The sequence below is a fragment of the Phoenix dactylifera genome, unplaced genomic scaffold (assembly GCF_009389715.1).
Source record: "Phoenix dactylifera cultivar Barhee BC4 unplaced genomic scaffold, palm_55x_up_171113_PBpolish2nd_filt_p 000051F, whole genome shotgun sequence".
Taxonomy (NCBI): Eukaryota; Viridiplantae; Streptophyta; class Magnoliopsida; order Arecales; family Arecaceae; genus Phoenix; species Phoenix dactylifera.
In genome coordinates, this window is record NW_024067670.1 from 136,128 (window position 1) to 152,166 (window position 16,039).

At 36.3% G+C, this 16,039-nt stretch overlaps 1 protein-coding gene across 1 annotated transcript; it reads left to right on the forward strand.

The window, feature by feature from the left end:
• Positions 1-1,176: 1,176 nt before the first annotated feature.
• Positions 1,177-8,550, forward strand: LOC103721229 (protein BOBBER 1-like). The gene is made up of 6 exons (XM_008811347.4): positions 1,177-1,727; positions 7,010-7,182; positions 7,335-7,383; positions 7,473-7,639; positions 8,015-8,098; positions 8,189-8,550. The coding sequence occupies exons 1-6, from the start codon at positions 1,301-1,303 to the stop codon at positions 8,225-8,227; spliced, it is 939 nt and encodes a 312-aa protein (XP_008809569.2). The 5' UTR covers positions 1,177-1,300; the 3' UTR covers positions 8,228-8,550.
• Positions 8,551-16,039: the final 7,489 nt, after the last annotated feature.

Genomic DNA, 16,039 nt, shown 5'->3' on the forward strand with positions numbered 1-16,039 from the left:
ACATTCTTCTCTTTTCATTCTCTTAGAGCCTTATATGTGCAATGCATATAACTTACATTAATCATGGGGAAAAAGAATGATAAAAAGGGTGAAAACAGATTGCAAGCCAAAGAAAGTTATCACATATCAAAGAAAGAAGATGGTGTCACCTGATGACTATGAAGGGAGACTTTAGAAAGAGTCCAAGAGGCTAGGTCCCATGATAGAGTTAAACAACGGAGCAGGGATCTGTCCCTAAAGTTCGCATTATAGTAGTAGAGATGTCTGAAGAAAGCCTTTTTTTTTTTTCCCCATTTACTTTTTTTTTACTCCTTTGCTCCTTCTAATTATTTGGCATTCTGTTCTTCCTTTGAGGGCCATCTTTGAATTTTACACTTAATTTCTATTGATTGAAAATTTTATTCCCATCCTTTGATTTTGATGGTCATTTTACATTTAATCATTCTTTTTATCAAATAAAATATCTATTCACATGCTTTAAGAATCATTTTTTTATCAATTCATCCTTCTTATATCATGGTTCTATTCTTTTTTCCCCTCTTAAAACTACAATCACTAAGAACTCTTACTTGTGTACTTCTTAAGCTTTATACCTCTCAATCCATGAATTACTCTATACAGTTTCCCATTTGAAACAATCCAATTTATCAAAACTTATGTTTATTGGAGAAACTAGAGAAGCCCACAACTCATAACATGGAACTAGGATATAGGGTTGTTTAACAAAGTGAGAAAGATAAGGTCAAATTAAGAATTGCCTAGCTCAAGGAAAGCTTGAATAAGCTTATTTTGCAGCTAAACAAATCAAACATGAAGTCAAAATTAATTTCAAACTGAGATGAAAGCTAACACAACTTGATCGGGGTCAATTTGATAAGACTTGATCAAAGCGATTCAAACTTAAATTGATTTCAACTCAATTTAGAATTATCAAACCGAACAATCAGACTCGTACTTTAAAATCAAACTCAAATTTGAGCTCAAAATAATAATAAACAATTCAGGTTTGATTTTAAAGTCTAAGCTTAAAATTAATATCAAATCAAGCGCCAGCCCTAACTCATGCATTATTTAAGTCGGCTTATAAAAGTTGGAGCTAATTTAGATAGCTGGGCTCCAGATGTAAGTCAGTTATGCCAAAATGAGCCCAGTATTTGGTCCGGTTGATGCTGGGGAAAAAAAAAAAAGTTTCTAGGTTCTTCGGGGACTAAAGCAGCAAGTGCGCCCCTTCAAAACAGGGCTTCTCCAAAGTCTCTCAATTCGTCTCGCCAGTTTCTTTTTGGATCTCTCTGTTCTCGTCATGGCCGTCATCTCGGAATTCCAGGAAGAAGAACAGCAGAAGCCCTCTTCCTCTTCTTCCACCTCAGGCCTCGATGCTGACGAGGAGGTTATGAGCTCGATTCTTGAGAGGAAGGGACCCATGCCCTTCCTCGAGATGGCGATCGATCTTGTAAGGCGGCGCTCGGACCTCTTCAAAGATGGGGCGGCGGCGAGCAAAATAACGGCCATGGTGGCCGCAGCCAAAGAGAAGTTGGACGCTGAGGAAAGGCTGAAGAAGAGGGCGGTAGAGGCGGAGAAGCGCCCCAAAGAGACGGCCACAAAGGTTCCAGAGAAGAAGGTGGAGGTGGATGCTCCCAAGCAGCTGCACCAGCCGGTCGAGGTTGGTGCATCCGACAAAGAACGGGCAGTGGAAGCTGACAAGGCCAATGGAAAAGAGGGTCCAATATGTGAGCTTTCTGCATCCCTTCTTTCCCTTGTTTTCTTCTAACCCTAGATTAGCACATGATTCTTTCCGGCTAACTCGTTTTTTTTGATTTGGTGCTCTCCTTGACTTTTGATTTTTTCCCCTTCTCTTGATTTCGTTTATAGCTTTGGCTGAGTGGATTGCATTAAATTTCAGAACATATTTGAATTAAATTATGAGACATCGCTTGCAATCTTTCTTCTTAATTAATTTCTCTTCGTATAATTTGGATTGATTTTCTTGAAATTCTTGATATTTTAGTGACTAGGAAATGAATTTTCAAATAATATAAGAATAAAAATACATTATGAAAGATGGAGGAAGAGAATATAAACAATGTTACATTTATTTTTATTTTGATTGCACTATATCATAAGGTTTCCATTGAACTCATTGATATATTCACTGAATAATTCTTCACTTAGTTATTGTTTATGTTTGTTCGGTTACCTTGATAGTTGCTTGGTGCTCATGAATCTTGCAGTGGATGAGCAAATTGAGATTCTTAGTGTAATTATTTTGAAGACTCGCATACTGTCATTTCACAGTTTTGGATGCTGTGCTTTTCTGTTATTTAGAGCACGATCATCCACAGACATTATTAACCAAGCATGAATTACGAGACACATAAGCATATTCAAGAACTCCAACTATTTACTACTTTTTTGCTTATCTTACAGTTTTGGACTTATGCTATTGTGCTTCCTTGTCCATGTTCAGTCAAGCAGTTTAAAGTTTGGTCAGCTTATATACACTAGTTGACGCTGATTTCTAATCCTAGTTATACTCTATTTGATTTAAATATAGAATTAAAGATCAAGAAGGCAAGGTCATGCAAGTCAAGGTGCAAAGAACAAAGAACTACAATTCAAATATTAGGTTGAGTTAGCTAAACAAGCAGAGTGATATCAGCAAGTGAAGGAAGAATGAAAAGTACAATTCTAAGGATAACCTTCTAAGTTCAAGCTAGCCACAACACATTTTAGGTAGAGAAGTGGCACAAGTTCCAAGTTTCATGATGTCCCAAAGTTTTTGACATTTCAATGTCAAAAACCCTAACAAATGGGCACTTCTATACAAATATGTACAGATAAAGATGTCTGCACATGTCAAAATGTCTTGACTACTAAACTAAGATAAGTGGTCAAAGATACTTTTTATTAAAAAAATATATTTATACTGTACTACATTAGAAAGAAAAATATGCATGACACTTAACTAGAACTATATAGACACTTAGGACTCATTTGGTTTGTGGGAAAAGAAGGGGGAAAATTTTAGTCAACGGAAAAATAAAGAAATGCCTTTTGTTTGGTTGGAGTTTTCAAAGAAGAGATATGGAAAAGTAACATTTCCATAGAAATAAGATTTTCATGTTTCATGAAAAAGAAAAACCCATGGTAGATATGGAAAAGCTACTTTTCTACCCGTTGGAAATTGGGTCCTTTTTTTTTCAAATGTATCCTTAAGCCTTTAAAATCCATTTGTAAGGTATTTTTCTTTATTATGGATAAGTAGGTATTTCATACAACTTTTTCAGAAAAGTAAATGCTCAACCAAACATAAACCACTCTACAATGTGCCACTTTCCATGATCAACCAACACATGCTAAAACCATTTTCTCAGGCATCATATTGTTAGGAATCATTTTTTCAGAAAAAAACATTCCGGTGAGAAAATTTTTTTTCCGTGAACCAAACGAGTCCTTAGAGAATTTTTGGATGTCGGAAGGAGTTATCGCTTTGATGCTCAAGGTGGGATGACCTCCAAAAAATGGTAAGATGATGAAGAAGGGTAAAGGATTGAAGGAGGTTGGGATCTCATTATCTCTGTATTTTAGGATACCATAGGCATGTATAATCGTAATATTTCTGCTAACTAGCTAAAGGTCCTCTTTTGTGTCCCCTCTTTTGCCCTATTTCTTTGTCAATTTCCTTCCAAGCATCGACGTTATGCTTGGATACTCTATCCTGTCATGAGCATTGCATGGAAACAAGACATTTTTTCCAAGTGTCCGACCCGATAAGAGGGAAAAAATATATATGGGGTTACATAGAAAAAACTAATTTAACTAAAAAATATATATTTAAATATCTTATAAAATTCTCTGAATTTTTTTTCAAATATAATATTAAGAGATATTATTTATCGAAGTCTTGCAATATGCTTTTTTTTTTTAGTTTCCTACTTAACTTTAGGATTTTAGAGCAAAATATCATTTTGGAAAGTTATTTTAGAGCATGCATTCTTAACCAATCTCTAAAAAGAATAAAAGTGCACTTATAACACATAGTTGGTTGAACTCATTGTTGGAGGTATACAATTACAAATTTTTAAGGCTAAAAAGTCTGATCAGTATCCAAGTGTATTATGTATCTAATTCTGATATATATCTGATTTCGATACAAATTCTAGGAGCTGAATGCAAGTGTTGGAGTAACACAGCCTGCGATAAAGAAAGACATTAAGGATGACAATATCTAGCACTTGAAAAAGAGGAGTATTATATTATCATGACTTGTATTGTGTGTCATATGAGAGTGTGACCCATAATCCAGACCAAGTGCTCACACGATGGTTTGATAACTGGGTGTAAAAGGGGAAATCCTTTTTCAAGCTTCTTGATGCATCATGTTATATCGTGTGGCCAAGCGCATTAAGCATAGGTACTACAGAGTTCCTAAGACAAAACATTCAAGATAACATAGTTTCAAACCAATTGCATATTCTTAATTCACAAATCACACAGATATTCTTAAACAGTAGCTTTTCACACAACTGCATTATGAACAGATTCTTTTATTTCTCTGTACTCCTCCCATTAAGTGATGAAAAAAGAAGCCCTACTTCCATATTTTGTTCCTGAAAGATAATGGAAGAATATAGATAAATTATTAGGCTAGGTCTAGTAATTGTTTAAAAAATAGTAAGAGTGGTTGGAAATGTTGCCAGCTGTTGATCTTGGTCATCATTTGAATTACAAAACAATGTTGTACTTTTGAAAGGTTGTTCTGGAGGTATAGCTGAAGTAAGTTCATGTTATTTCATTTTATGTTCTTTTTGAAGATAGTAAGATCCTTTATGCAGATCAGTTTTCTGGAGGTGCCAGCTTATTTAGATGGTAAAGTTTTTGGCAGTTGGACCATGTAATCTGGGATCAAATCCTGCCTTCAGCAGGGTTTGGGGATTAGGGGGTATTTTGGGGAGGGCTACTCCCATTGTGTAGCTCATTGCCTATGGGCCATTCCAACAAGAAAGTAGAAAAGATAAATGGCTAAAGAGGGTTGTAGACTAGATTTGCCTTTAAGTAATGAATAATGGTAGTTGAGGGTTAGGACATGACTTTGGGAAGAATAATAAGATGAGATGGGTGAAACATAGTGAAATACTTTAATGTGCTTCTGTAGACATTACTAATGAAGAAAATTAAGTGATGTTATCTAGTCGAGAATCTCTAGCTTGTTGTTTCCTGTTTGCACATTAATTTCACTGATTCTCCAACAAGGTTATAGTTTGAAAGTCATTTGGATACAAATCCAGCCTCGAATAGTCAATCAATAATGAAAAGAAAAGAAGAAATAGGATATACATAAGCCTCTTATAGTGGAGCAGTCTTTGTCTTGTCTCATTTTCCTCTTCGTGTCTCCAAAATTCTAGGATGCTCAATATACAAAAACGCGAATCTGATTTATCCAGTAATAGCATTTATCAAAATCAAACCCAAAATCAATTAATCTAATCTGATTTGTCCTGGTTGAACATTATGAAATTTTCTCTAGATGATCATGATCTGAGATTGCTTACGCCTCAATCTGAATGAGGAAATGTTGCTTCTAATATCTTAGGTTTGATATAGCTATTTTTCTACCTATCTTGCTTGTATTCATCCTATGATCAACCAGTACCATTCAGTATGTGCACTGGAAATTGATTACAGAACCACTAATGGAGTTGAATTTGGTGAGACTAATCCATACAGATTAATATACTTTTTGGGAAGGATACCTCCTAGGACTGCATTGCATATGCAAGAATCAAAAAAGGTACAACAAGAGATGGTTCATTTGTTGGACATATGTTTATGATGGAAAAATGTCACTTTGATGATTTTTAGCCTTATAGTTTTGCATGATGTCTTGGAACAATAATGATTAAGCAAACTCCTTTATTGTTCGACACATGGCCCATTTGCTTTTGTTAATTTAGACTAGTTAACAATTTAATAGTATCTCAAATACTAATTCATGACTAGTAGGTCCTTCTCTTTCCCAAGTTGGATTGTCTAGGAGTTCATCACCTATGCTAGGTTTAGCGTTCATCACGGTTTCTCAAAACTTGATGTGATGCTTTGATCCATAGAGTCGACCCCACAGAGAGGATAATTCTTGCTAATTAAGCTATTCCTTTGAGATTATTATTATGTAATGATACTGAGGAGATTATTGAAATGGATTTGTAGTGGATTGTTTCTGAATGACACTTTGGACATTCTTTAAAGAAGTTGAGTGAAATCTATTTTTGGTAACTTGACTGTGGACTAATGGTGGTGGATCCCATGAGTGGTAATGTGGATGCCTGGAAGTTATTTGATTGTAATCCCTTCATCTTGCAAAAACGTGTGATAGTTATTTGTGATATCAGCAGGCTGGATTCAATTAGAGTGGCATGCATCCCCTTTTCCTTTTTTGAGGCACTCTCAAACTGAACTTTGACAAATAGCCTTTTTGGTTCTCTGGACCCTATAGGATAGTTGGGGTGGTGACTGTCCATGATGACATGATACTCTTGGCAAGGTAGCTTGCATTCCATGCCATCAAGCTAATGTTTCATTATCTCTCTGGCAATCCAGTCTTCTTGCATAGGATGGTATTTTCACAGGAACTAGTGTAGAGGCTGTAACACTGATATTAGTTGCCGGATTGAATTGCCAAAATGAGAGAAAAGCCCACTATATAATGTTGGTTCCTATTCAGTGTAGTAGAGCTCTTAGATTTTGCCAAATGATGGTGTGTTTGATGTTGAGCTTTATCTTCTCGTATTATGTATGCTTTTAAGTCTTGTTATTTTGGGTTTGTTGTAAAGGTTTCATAACATTATATTTTGGAGATGTTCTTTTATAGGGTGCAATTTTTGCATGCTGAAATATTTAGCTTGACTTTTCTGAAATATGTGCAAATCATTTTCCTCTCTTTATGTGTGGATCACATCCTTTCTGAGCATTAACCCGGATTGCTAAAGCTTTTCTTCTCTATATCTTCTTATAGTGCCAAACTCTGGAAATGGTCTGGATCTGGATAAGTATTCTTGGACTCAAACGCTTCAAGAGGTTACTGTCAATATTCCAGTTCCTCAGGGAACTAAATCAAGGTTTGTGATGTGTGAAATAAAAAAGAACCATCTAAAGTTTGGGCTTAAGGGACAGCCTCCCATTATAGATGTAAGTAGCTTAATCTTTTGTTCTGCCACAAGTTTCCTATTCTATTGCTGTATAGGAGAATATTTTCTAGGATTTCATCTAAAAGACTACTTTTTTCCTTCATTAAATTTTGGTCACTCACCTGTATTTTTTGGGTATTGTGAATTATCCAGGGGGATCTGTATCAGTCAGTCAAAGCAGAGGATTGCTTCTGGAGTATAGGTATGTGTTGATTTTTGCATGTCTCCTGTGCTTTCGTTGTAGGATATTTTATGCTTTCATTGTATAATTATGATTCCCACATGTGACAGAGGATGGAAAATCCATCTCTATCCTTTTGACCAAGCAAAATCAAATGGAATGGTGGAAATGTTTGGTGAAAGGTGATCCTGAAATTGATACCCAGAAAGTAGAACCTGAGAACAGCAAGTTATCTGATTTGGATCCTGAAACTCGGCAAACTGTAGAGAAAATGATGGTAAATTCTTGATTTTGACTTTTCTTCCCGGCATTCAATTTATGGCAGGTTCCTGATGTCCTGTTTACGTTTCTTTTTCACAATGTGTATAGCCCACCAGAAAGTAACTTTTAGCTCTCACATGCACAGATGCATACCTTACCTTTCCTTTCAAGCTATTTTTCTTCTTTTTTATAATATTTATTCCTGCAGTTATGGTATGCTAAGTATGTTAATAGATTGATTTAGTTTTTTCTGTATTCATGGAATATTAGCATATAACTCATCACATTCTCTGAGATTTAAATTTCTAAGACAATAAGGCATTTTGGCATTGAGGCTTTTATATCTTTCTTTCCATGCCCTAACCTTGTCCGATTGCTTTGTTGCTTCCAGTTTGATCAGCGACAGAAAGCTATGGGTCTCCCTACAACTGATGAGATGCAGAAGCAAGAAATTCTCAAGAAATTCATGGCCCAGGTAAGCAACCTTTATCAATTTCCTCATGGTTTTGGGTGCAAATCTTTTTCTTTCTGAATCTTATTAGTGTCATGGTGTTTACTCCTGCAGCATCCAGAAATGGACTTTTCAAAAGCTAAAATAGCATAAGGATCGATGAGATGAAGGAATGCCAAGTGATAACTGGTTATAGTTCTTCTGGGGACTAATTAAGGCTGAGTTCTTTCTGTCAAGTGGGTCCTTCTTTGTGTTCACAATACTAGTTTAGATTTTTCATGTTTTTTAAGCAACTTTATTTGCATCACTTTGTTCTTTTTCTTCCTTTTCACACCCTTTGATCTGCTATCTTAAGTTATTTGGGCGCTTGGCCATGTTTTGTGAACCTAATGTTACCATTCGGAATGGAAACACTGTTGAAGAAAGGTTTGAGTTAATTATCTCAAGTTATATAACTAAAGAAGTTTTGAGATGTCTATCATTGATCATGGAGACCAGGCATGATGTGATGTCTTTTCTGGTTAGATCAGTATCACAAACCTTTTGTGTTGACAGGGACTTGCAGGATAGTATTTATTGTTTTCGAGCCTCCAAATAATGTTCCCGGGGTACCTCTTTAAAGATATTGTTCAAGCAGATTAGAAGATAAATTTTCCCTCTATGGTGTCATATTAAAGCACTATTACTTTGTCTTTTTTATTCCCCCCACCAGAAGCCGAAGGGGGCAATCCACCTCTCTATTTCAATGGGGGTTGACAACAAGATTGTTTCACATGGATGGTGAAGAAAAGTAGATTAATAAGCTTGTTCTACACTGATAGTGCGCAAAATGAGATTAGGCACCTGCATAAAAATTCTGTGAATTTATGTTCAGTACTGAATTTTTATACACAATGACAATCATGAGAGCATTTTTCCTACCAGGGCATTGTTTAGGTAGGTTATTGGAAATTCAAGTCTCTTCTGCAATACGCTGCTGGCTTTGAGAATCATTCAGGGGTGGGAGCAGTATCTGACTTAAATTGTGCCATTGTTTTCTAAAATTCTTCTCAGCTTTTCGTTCAGCGCGGTGTAGATCCTTTATAAAGCTTCCACTAGGTTACGTGCGATATATGATCAAATTTTGGGGCTGCCTGCTTGCCTAGATGCCTCCTAGGAATGTTAAATCCTGCATGTGTAATATTTGTTTGATTGTTTGCATTTGAAAATTGCAAATTGCAGTTTCTATGTTTGGTTGTTTATTGTGGGAGTGTAATCATGATATTGCTACATAATTATTTTTATAAAATTATATATTATTATATTGTAATATGTAATATTATTGTGTTATATTAATTACAAATAATACATAGTATAAGATAATAAGATGTTAACCATGAAATATGATGATACAATATATAGTATTAAAACCAAATATATAATATCATATTCCCTTATGTAATTATATAATATAATACAATATTAGTATTATAATATAATATGATATAATTAATATTTATAAATAAAATATATTATTATTTATAAATATTATTAATCAATATATTAATATATTTATAATATATTAATACAATTAATGTTAACTATATTAATGTATTTAGTATAATATTAATACAATATAAGTGAGGGTATTTTTGTCAAAAAAATGATATTTTTAGATTACCATTATTCGGTAATTCAGTATGAGAAAATAAATACCATTTTTTTTTATGATATTTGTTTTTGTTTTTTGTATGGATATCCTTCTAAATATTCAAATTTGCAGGTATATCCTCTTAAAATTGATATTTGTATCTATATTCTTATAAAACACTGTTATTATACAAATGTCCTAATCTAATGGTTATTCTAACACTGCTAAAAAAAGGTAATGACGATTTTATCCTCACTTTCTTTTTCCGCGGATCGGGAGGGAGACCAGCGGCTCTAATATGTTTGTGTGGCTGAAAAGTAAAGAGTGCCTTTCTTTTCCTTTGAATTGGATTGATGTATATCGACAGCTTTCTTGCATATATTATGGTTGGGACTATGAAACCCTGCTTCCACGCTTTCCTTCATCCACACAATGTTCTGACGTGTTCATGTTAAAAAAAACAAGCAGCAAACTAGAAATTATTGGAGCTTGTTGCAGTGATACTGGTTTTAGATATCTTGCAGGGTTGCAGTGATGGAGTGTAAACTCTCTTTATTTTGGTTTGACATTGCTTTCAGATAGGTCCACCACATCCTTCGTTTTGGTAGCAAAGTGATTTCCTTTGGGTCTTTCAGTGCTAGCAACCTAAATGGCTGTTGTTGCTGCAAATTAGAGCTGAATGGAACCATGGCAAATATTTATTCAGCAGTACCTCAAGGAAGTTGGAAAAATTAGTCTTCCTGACTGCTGAGACCTAAGGTCCTTAGGCTGCAAATATTAACCTGCCCATCTAAGAGGCAAGTTAAAACAATCGAGACACTCCCCACAACTGTGTTATTCTTAATGGACAAACTACCAAATGCATTTCATTTGGCTTTCTAAATCCTCCAACAAAAGAAAAAGAGATATTGTTTGAGCTTTGTTTTTCGATAGCCACGTTCTGCCAAGAATTTCCAGCTTCCCTGCTTTATTATGTGACATCAACTGAAGCTATTTTATTTTCCTCGGCATGATTTTTCTTACACGGCCAATTTCGCTCGTTAAAAGACCAACATCTATAATGTTCAAAGGATGAAACAATTAGAGAAATTTATTGAAGATTTGTGTCACATTCACAGAAAATAAATATTTTGTGCTATTTCCAAAAGGTAAAAGCTTATGAATATCGTCTTGATCATTGTAGAATAAAATAGATTGCTAGAGAAAAAAAACACAAATCCATATCCAACATAATCTCCACTGTTTCAGCAAAACATGCCATCAAATATGCAATTAGTAAAAATGAAAAAGAATAAGTATGAGAATTAACTCTATATTGACCAATAAATTATATTTAGTAATAATGCTATAAAAGTGATTGAAGTAACTTGAAAGCAAATAAGGTGCAAAAGTTGGAATAGGTATATCCAACATGTACGATCAAGATTGTGGGTAAGCACTTGTAATAACCCCCAAAAAAAAAATTTATATAAAGAAGGGTAGAATAGTCCTTAAATTTGATATAAGAGGTAAAATTGGAAGAAATCAAAAGATAATGGCATAATTGTAGATGCAATGAAGTGGCGAGGGCAAAATGAAAAATTTAGTATTGTGATGTGACTTAAATGGGGCGGTAGATTGGTGCTGTGGCGGTGGAGTTTAAACAGAGAGGGAGAAACACAGAGAGAAGGAAAAGAAAGAAAGAAAAGAAGAAGAAGAAGAAGGAAGAAGAAGGAAAGGGAGTTTGAGGTGGAAGGGAGCCCCGGTTGCACTGCCAGCTGAAGGAAAAAGCGTAGGTCTCCTTCCCCTCTACGCAAAGACCTCGATTTTTCAAAGAGAAAAAGGTAAATACCCATCCCTACCTAGTCTTCTAATGAAATTAGGCTATATAAAGAGTGGATGTGGTCTAGAGAGGTTCGATAAGGGTTGTAGAGGTGGTTAAAAGAGGAAGAATCGGATTTTGACAAGTTTTTCCGGCACTGCGGAAAAACTGTGTCGAAGTTCAACTTCGGTGAATTATTTCGGAGGACAATCGGCCTCCGATGATGATGTATCTTACCATTTTGGAAACCCCTATGAGTGTAGAACATTGGGTATAAATTTCATAAAAATTGGAGTTCGGAAAGTGGATCAAAATCGGGTGAAGTAACCCGCTGTCAGCCCGATTACTGTTCATCCGGATGAAGAAGATGAAAAAAAAAGATGATGTTGGGTCGACCCAAGGTTCAGTAAAATTTTGGATTTGAAGGGATTTGATCCTTTCGCACACCTTGACCCTATAGCATTGGTCTAAGGTGTGTGTGGGATACTCTTGCATCATGATTAATGTAAATTAAGGATTAATTAATAAGAATAAGGGAAAAAGAAAAGATGTTAATTAAGGGGGGGAGTTGTGTCAACTGAAACTTTTATGCTTACAATTAATACGTAGGTTATTGGGCCTTGATATAAGAATAAATGGGTTATTAATGCATGTTTCAGTTGGGCAAGGAACTAAGGATCAAGAGGAAGAAGTCCTCTATTGCCTTCCATAGAGTTTCGGAGGCGTATCGGGACCGTGCCGGATTGGCAAGTGAGTGGGAGTGTGTACTTTGCACCATGAGCACATTCCTTATTTATTTTCATGAATGTTGCCAAGTGTGACTTGATTCCACCTGAGCTTATTGATTGATTGTTGTGGTAGATTCCTCTATGTTTGTTCTCCATGCTTGATTATTCTGTACATGCATTTGGGAAAAATTGAGAGGAATTATAGGAGGAAAAAGAGTAATATGTTGAGTTACATTGCATCCCTTGACTCCTCACTCCCAACCCTGATGTTTAGTTATGATTGGGTCGTGATCGAGTGAGTGGTAGTCTTGATTATACTCCTTTCCAGTAGAATATTAGGAGGGTGCATTATGGTATTTATGCATGGCTTGGCAGTATCTTTAGGACACCTATAGTCGATGAAGTTAGACATCGGCCTGTATGCACATAGTAGCCTTCTGGGTGGGCGGAGCCCAGTCCCTTCCTAGGGGGGACACGGCCCTAGGCGTAGGATCGGCCGGTCCTGCGACTTATATATGGCTTGCCGCCGGGCAAAGTAAGACCCTGCGAGGTGCCGTTTAGTATGCAGATGTGAGATGTTTTTATGGATTTCTGTTCTAGATACTGGCCAGCATTTATATTATCAGTATGGTGTCTTATCCTGCATATACATGTGACAGTAGGGAGTTGTTGTGGTTCGCCTGGGGCGTAAGACCCACCTCCCGATAGCTGTCTAGTGATGACTTCGCATATTGATATCCGATTTGTATGTTCGAGCATTATGATCTGTTGAGCATATTCATGAGTAGCATATATGTTTACTTGATTATTTCATATGTGCTTCAGATGAGTTGATATTGATTATGGTGATATTGATGATTTACTCTATATTCTTTACGTTGAGTTCATGTTCATCTTGTTATTGATCACCATTCATATGCTCTTGAGATTTCATCTCGAGCCATGATTATATTTTGTCTCATATGCATAGTACTCTCTGTTGCCCAGTAGATACAACCCAAGAGGGGGGGTGAATTGGGTCTTTCAAAACTTTTATGCTACTTCTAAAACTTTTTGATTAACTATGCTAAGTTGTATAGATGCACAGTGAAAGTTAAACTTAGCAAGGGTTTGATGTATAGACTTCGACTTGATTAAATATGCTTGCAACTAAAGGATGTGCGGATAAGAATTAAGCAAGCAATTTATCTAAGTAAGTAAGTGTGTTAGTTAGACAATAACTAGAGGCATTACAAACACAAAGGACATATAGTGGTTCGGTGCACCCCAGCACCTACATCCACTCCCCAAGACCTCTTGGGAATTTCACTATAATCCTACCGATTACAGCCGGTTGTTTTACAAGCTCACAACCCAACTTGTTGTTTTACGAGCGCACAACGAACTCGGTCGGTTTTCCCAGGCTCACCGACTAGAACCACTCCGATTGTTTTCCCGGGATCACAATCGAACCCTACTCGTTGGTTTTACCCTCGGCTCACCAACAAACCTAACCCCTTGATTCAATCCCTTGATTGAATCAAGTTACAAGATATTAAAACAAAGTATAAAACAAAACAAAGCTTCTTAAACAAGCAAATATGACAATATAAACAAATAGAGTAAAGAGAAGCCCTCAAACGAGTTTTGAAGATGAAGGAGCTCGGCTTCTTCTTTACTTGACCCTCTTCTGATTTGGCACGAAGTAGAGGATCACCGAGGCAGCACACGGATGGAGAGGAAGCTTTGGGATTCACTTGGATGCTCTTCTTCTCTCTATTTTACTTTGAATGGCCCTTTTGTGCTTATGGGAGATTTCTCTTGTAATCTCTTTGGAATCTCTTTCCTAAATGATCTCTCCTACTTCCATAAGTTCTCCCCTAGCTCTCTTCTTGTTTTTATAGCTTTAGATGGCGTGGAAACAAGAATATAGCCGTTAGAGACAAAAGTAGAGCCGTTGGACACAGTCTGCACTTCCTGACAATATTACCGTTGGGATCGGAGTCGACTCGCGCGATCAGGAGTCGACTCGCCTGTTGCAGGAGTCGGCTCGTGCTTTACTGGAGACGACTCGGCCACTGTTCCAAATTTGAATTAAAGTGCATGCCTTGACTGGGAGTCGACTCGACTTAACCCGGAGTCGACTCGCCAACATCTGGAGCTGACTTGGCATCTTCGGAGTCGGCTCATCCCATGAATCCAGAGGACATACTTTCTGATTTTCTTCCTCGAGTCGACTCGGATTCTCTTGGAGTCGACTCGGCTCTCAGAGCCCGAAAACTGATCCTCTGCATTTTTGGGGTCGCGCTGCCTTGGAGTCGACTCGAACTGTCTGGGAGTCGACTCGAATCTCAGAGGCAGTAACTTGGTTTTCTGTCTGTTGATGGTCGCGGAGTCTCGGAGTCGACTCGTGCAATGCGGGAGTTGACTCGAATCTCAGAGTCCCAAAAATGCTCTCTGACTTTTTCCTTGTGTTCCGCTGAGAGTCGACTCTTGCTTTCTTTGGAGTCGACCTACCAACCATCGGAGTCGACTCGCGTTCCACTGGAGTCGACTCGAATCTCAGACCCGAAAACTGCTCTCTGACTTTTCTGCCTGTGACTCCTAGGAGTCGACTCATACTTCTCCGGAGTCGACTCGAATTCCACTGGAGTCGACTCGAAGACTGTTCTTTTGAATTTTTCTTTTGATTTTACTCCTCCAATTTGAATTCTTTGAACTTTAAACTTTGGGCCAATAAATTGTAGCTTTCTTCCAACTTGAGAGCTTTGGAGGCCTTCTTGTGTTCTTCCAACTTGCTATGTTCCTTGCAAAATAAATATCTTTCTCCTTGCAACATAAACATTAGTATTTATACTTCAAGGTTTTGTGATCATCAAAATCAATCTTTGGGTCATCAATCTCCCCCTTTTTGATGATGACAAAACTTGGAGTATATGCAATATAAAAGATATTATTTTCTAGAAGTAATACATAGCTGAGTTGCATGAAGTAGAAGACATGTATATTTAAAACATACTTCATGATAATGCTTTTAGATTTAATCAGCTTAACATAATCAACATAGTTCAATTTCAGCTTTGTAATACAATTCAAAAACACAACGCATTATGAGCATATACTTAAAGATTTCTCTCCCTTTTTGACAACATCAAAAAGATAGTGAAACATTAAGCACAAAGATCAGAATGCTCATATATTTCTTTTCCTTATTGTACTCTGATTTGCAAGTCAAATTATTGCAAGGATATGAATCATATAACTCAAGGCAATAATATTAGAATCAGATTAACTCAAGGCAATTTCAGAGCAGAACACATCGAATGTGATACCACAGATAGTTTTTTTAATCAAGTGTAGGTGGAATCTTCCTTAGGTTAATTCAAGAGGTACCACAAATGATATTCAAGGAAAAATATGAGTGGAAATCTAACCTCTCTTCACTAAGTATGAAAGCTTGTTCATTTAAGACCTTTTGCCCAATCTATTAAGTATTTTATCAACATGAGAGCAATTTAATTAATTTTCAGAGTAAAAGATCAAACCTTATATATTTGGAAAAACATATCATCATGTTGGATCATTAATTCTTAATGACTTCAAAGTTCTTTTATGATAATAAGAGCATTGGGGCACAAATACCAAAATATGAGTTTATGCAATTTTTGATACATCTTTGAGCTCTTTTAAAGACTTTCTTTTATTCCTTTAGAAAATAAGCACAATTTGATACATAAAATAATGAATTTGCACAAAATTGAGGTTCCAAAGAGCAAGCCAATTAGGACTCATTAGTGAAGTTCAAAATAGATTTTCTAAGAGATACT

Coding starts and splice junctions, on each gene's coding strand:
- LOC103721229 (XM_008811347.4), top strand. CDS start 1,301: ATGGCCGTCATCTCGGAATTCCAGGAAGAAGAACAGCAGAAGCCCTCT. Junction 1,728..7,009: donor TGGAAAAGAGGGTCCAATAT/GTGAGCTTTCTG, acceptor ATCTTCTTATAG/TGCCAAACTCTGGAAATGGT. Junction 7,640..8,014: donor AAACTGTAGAGAAAATGATG/GTAAATTCTTGA, acceptor TGTTGCTTCCAG/TTTGATCAGCGACAGAAAGC.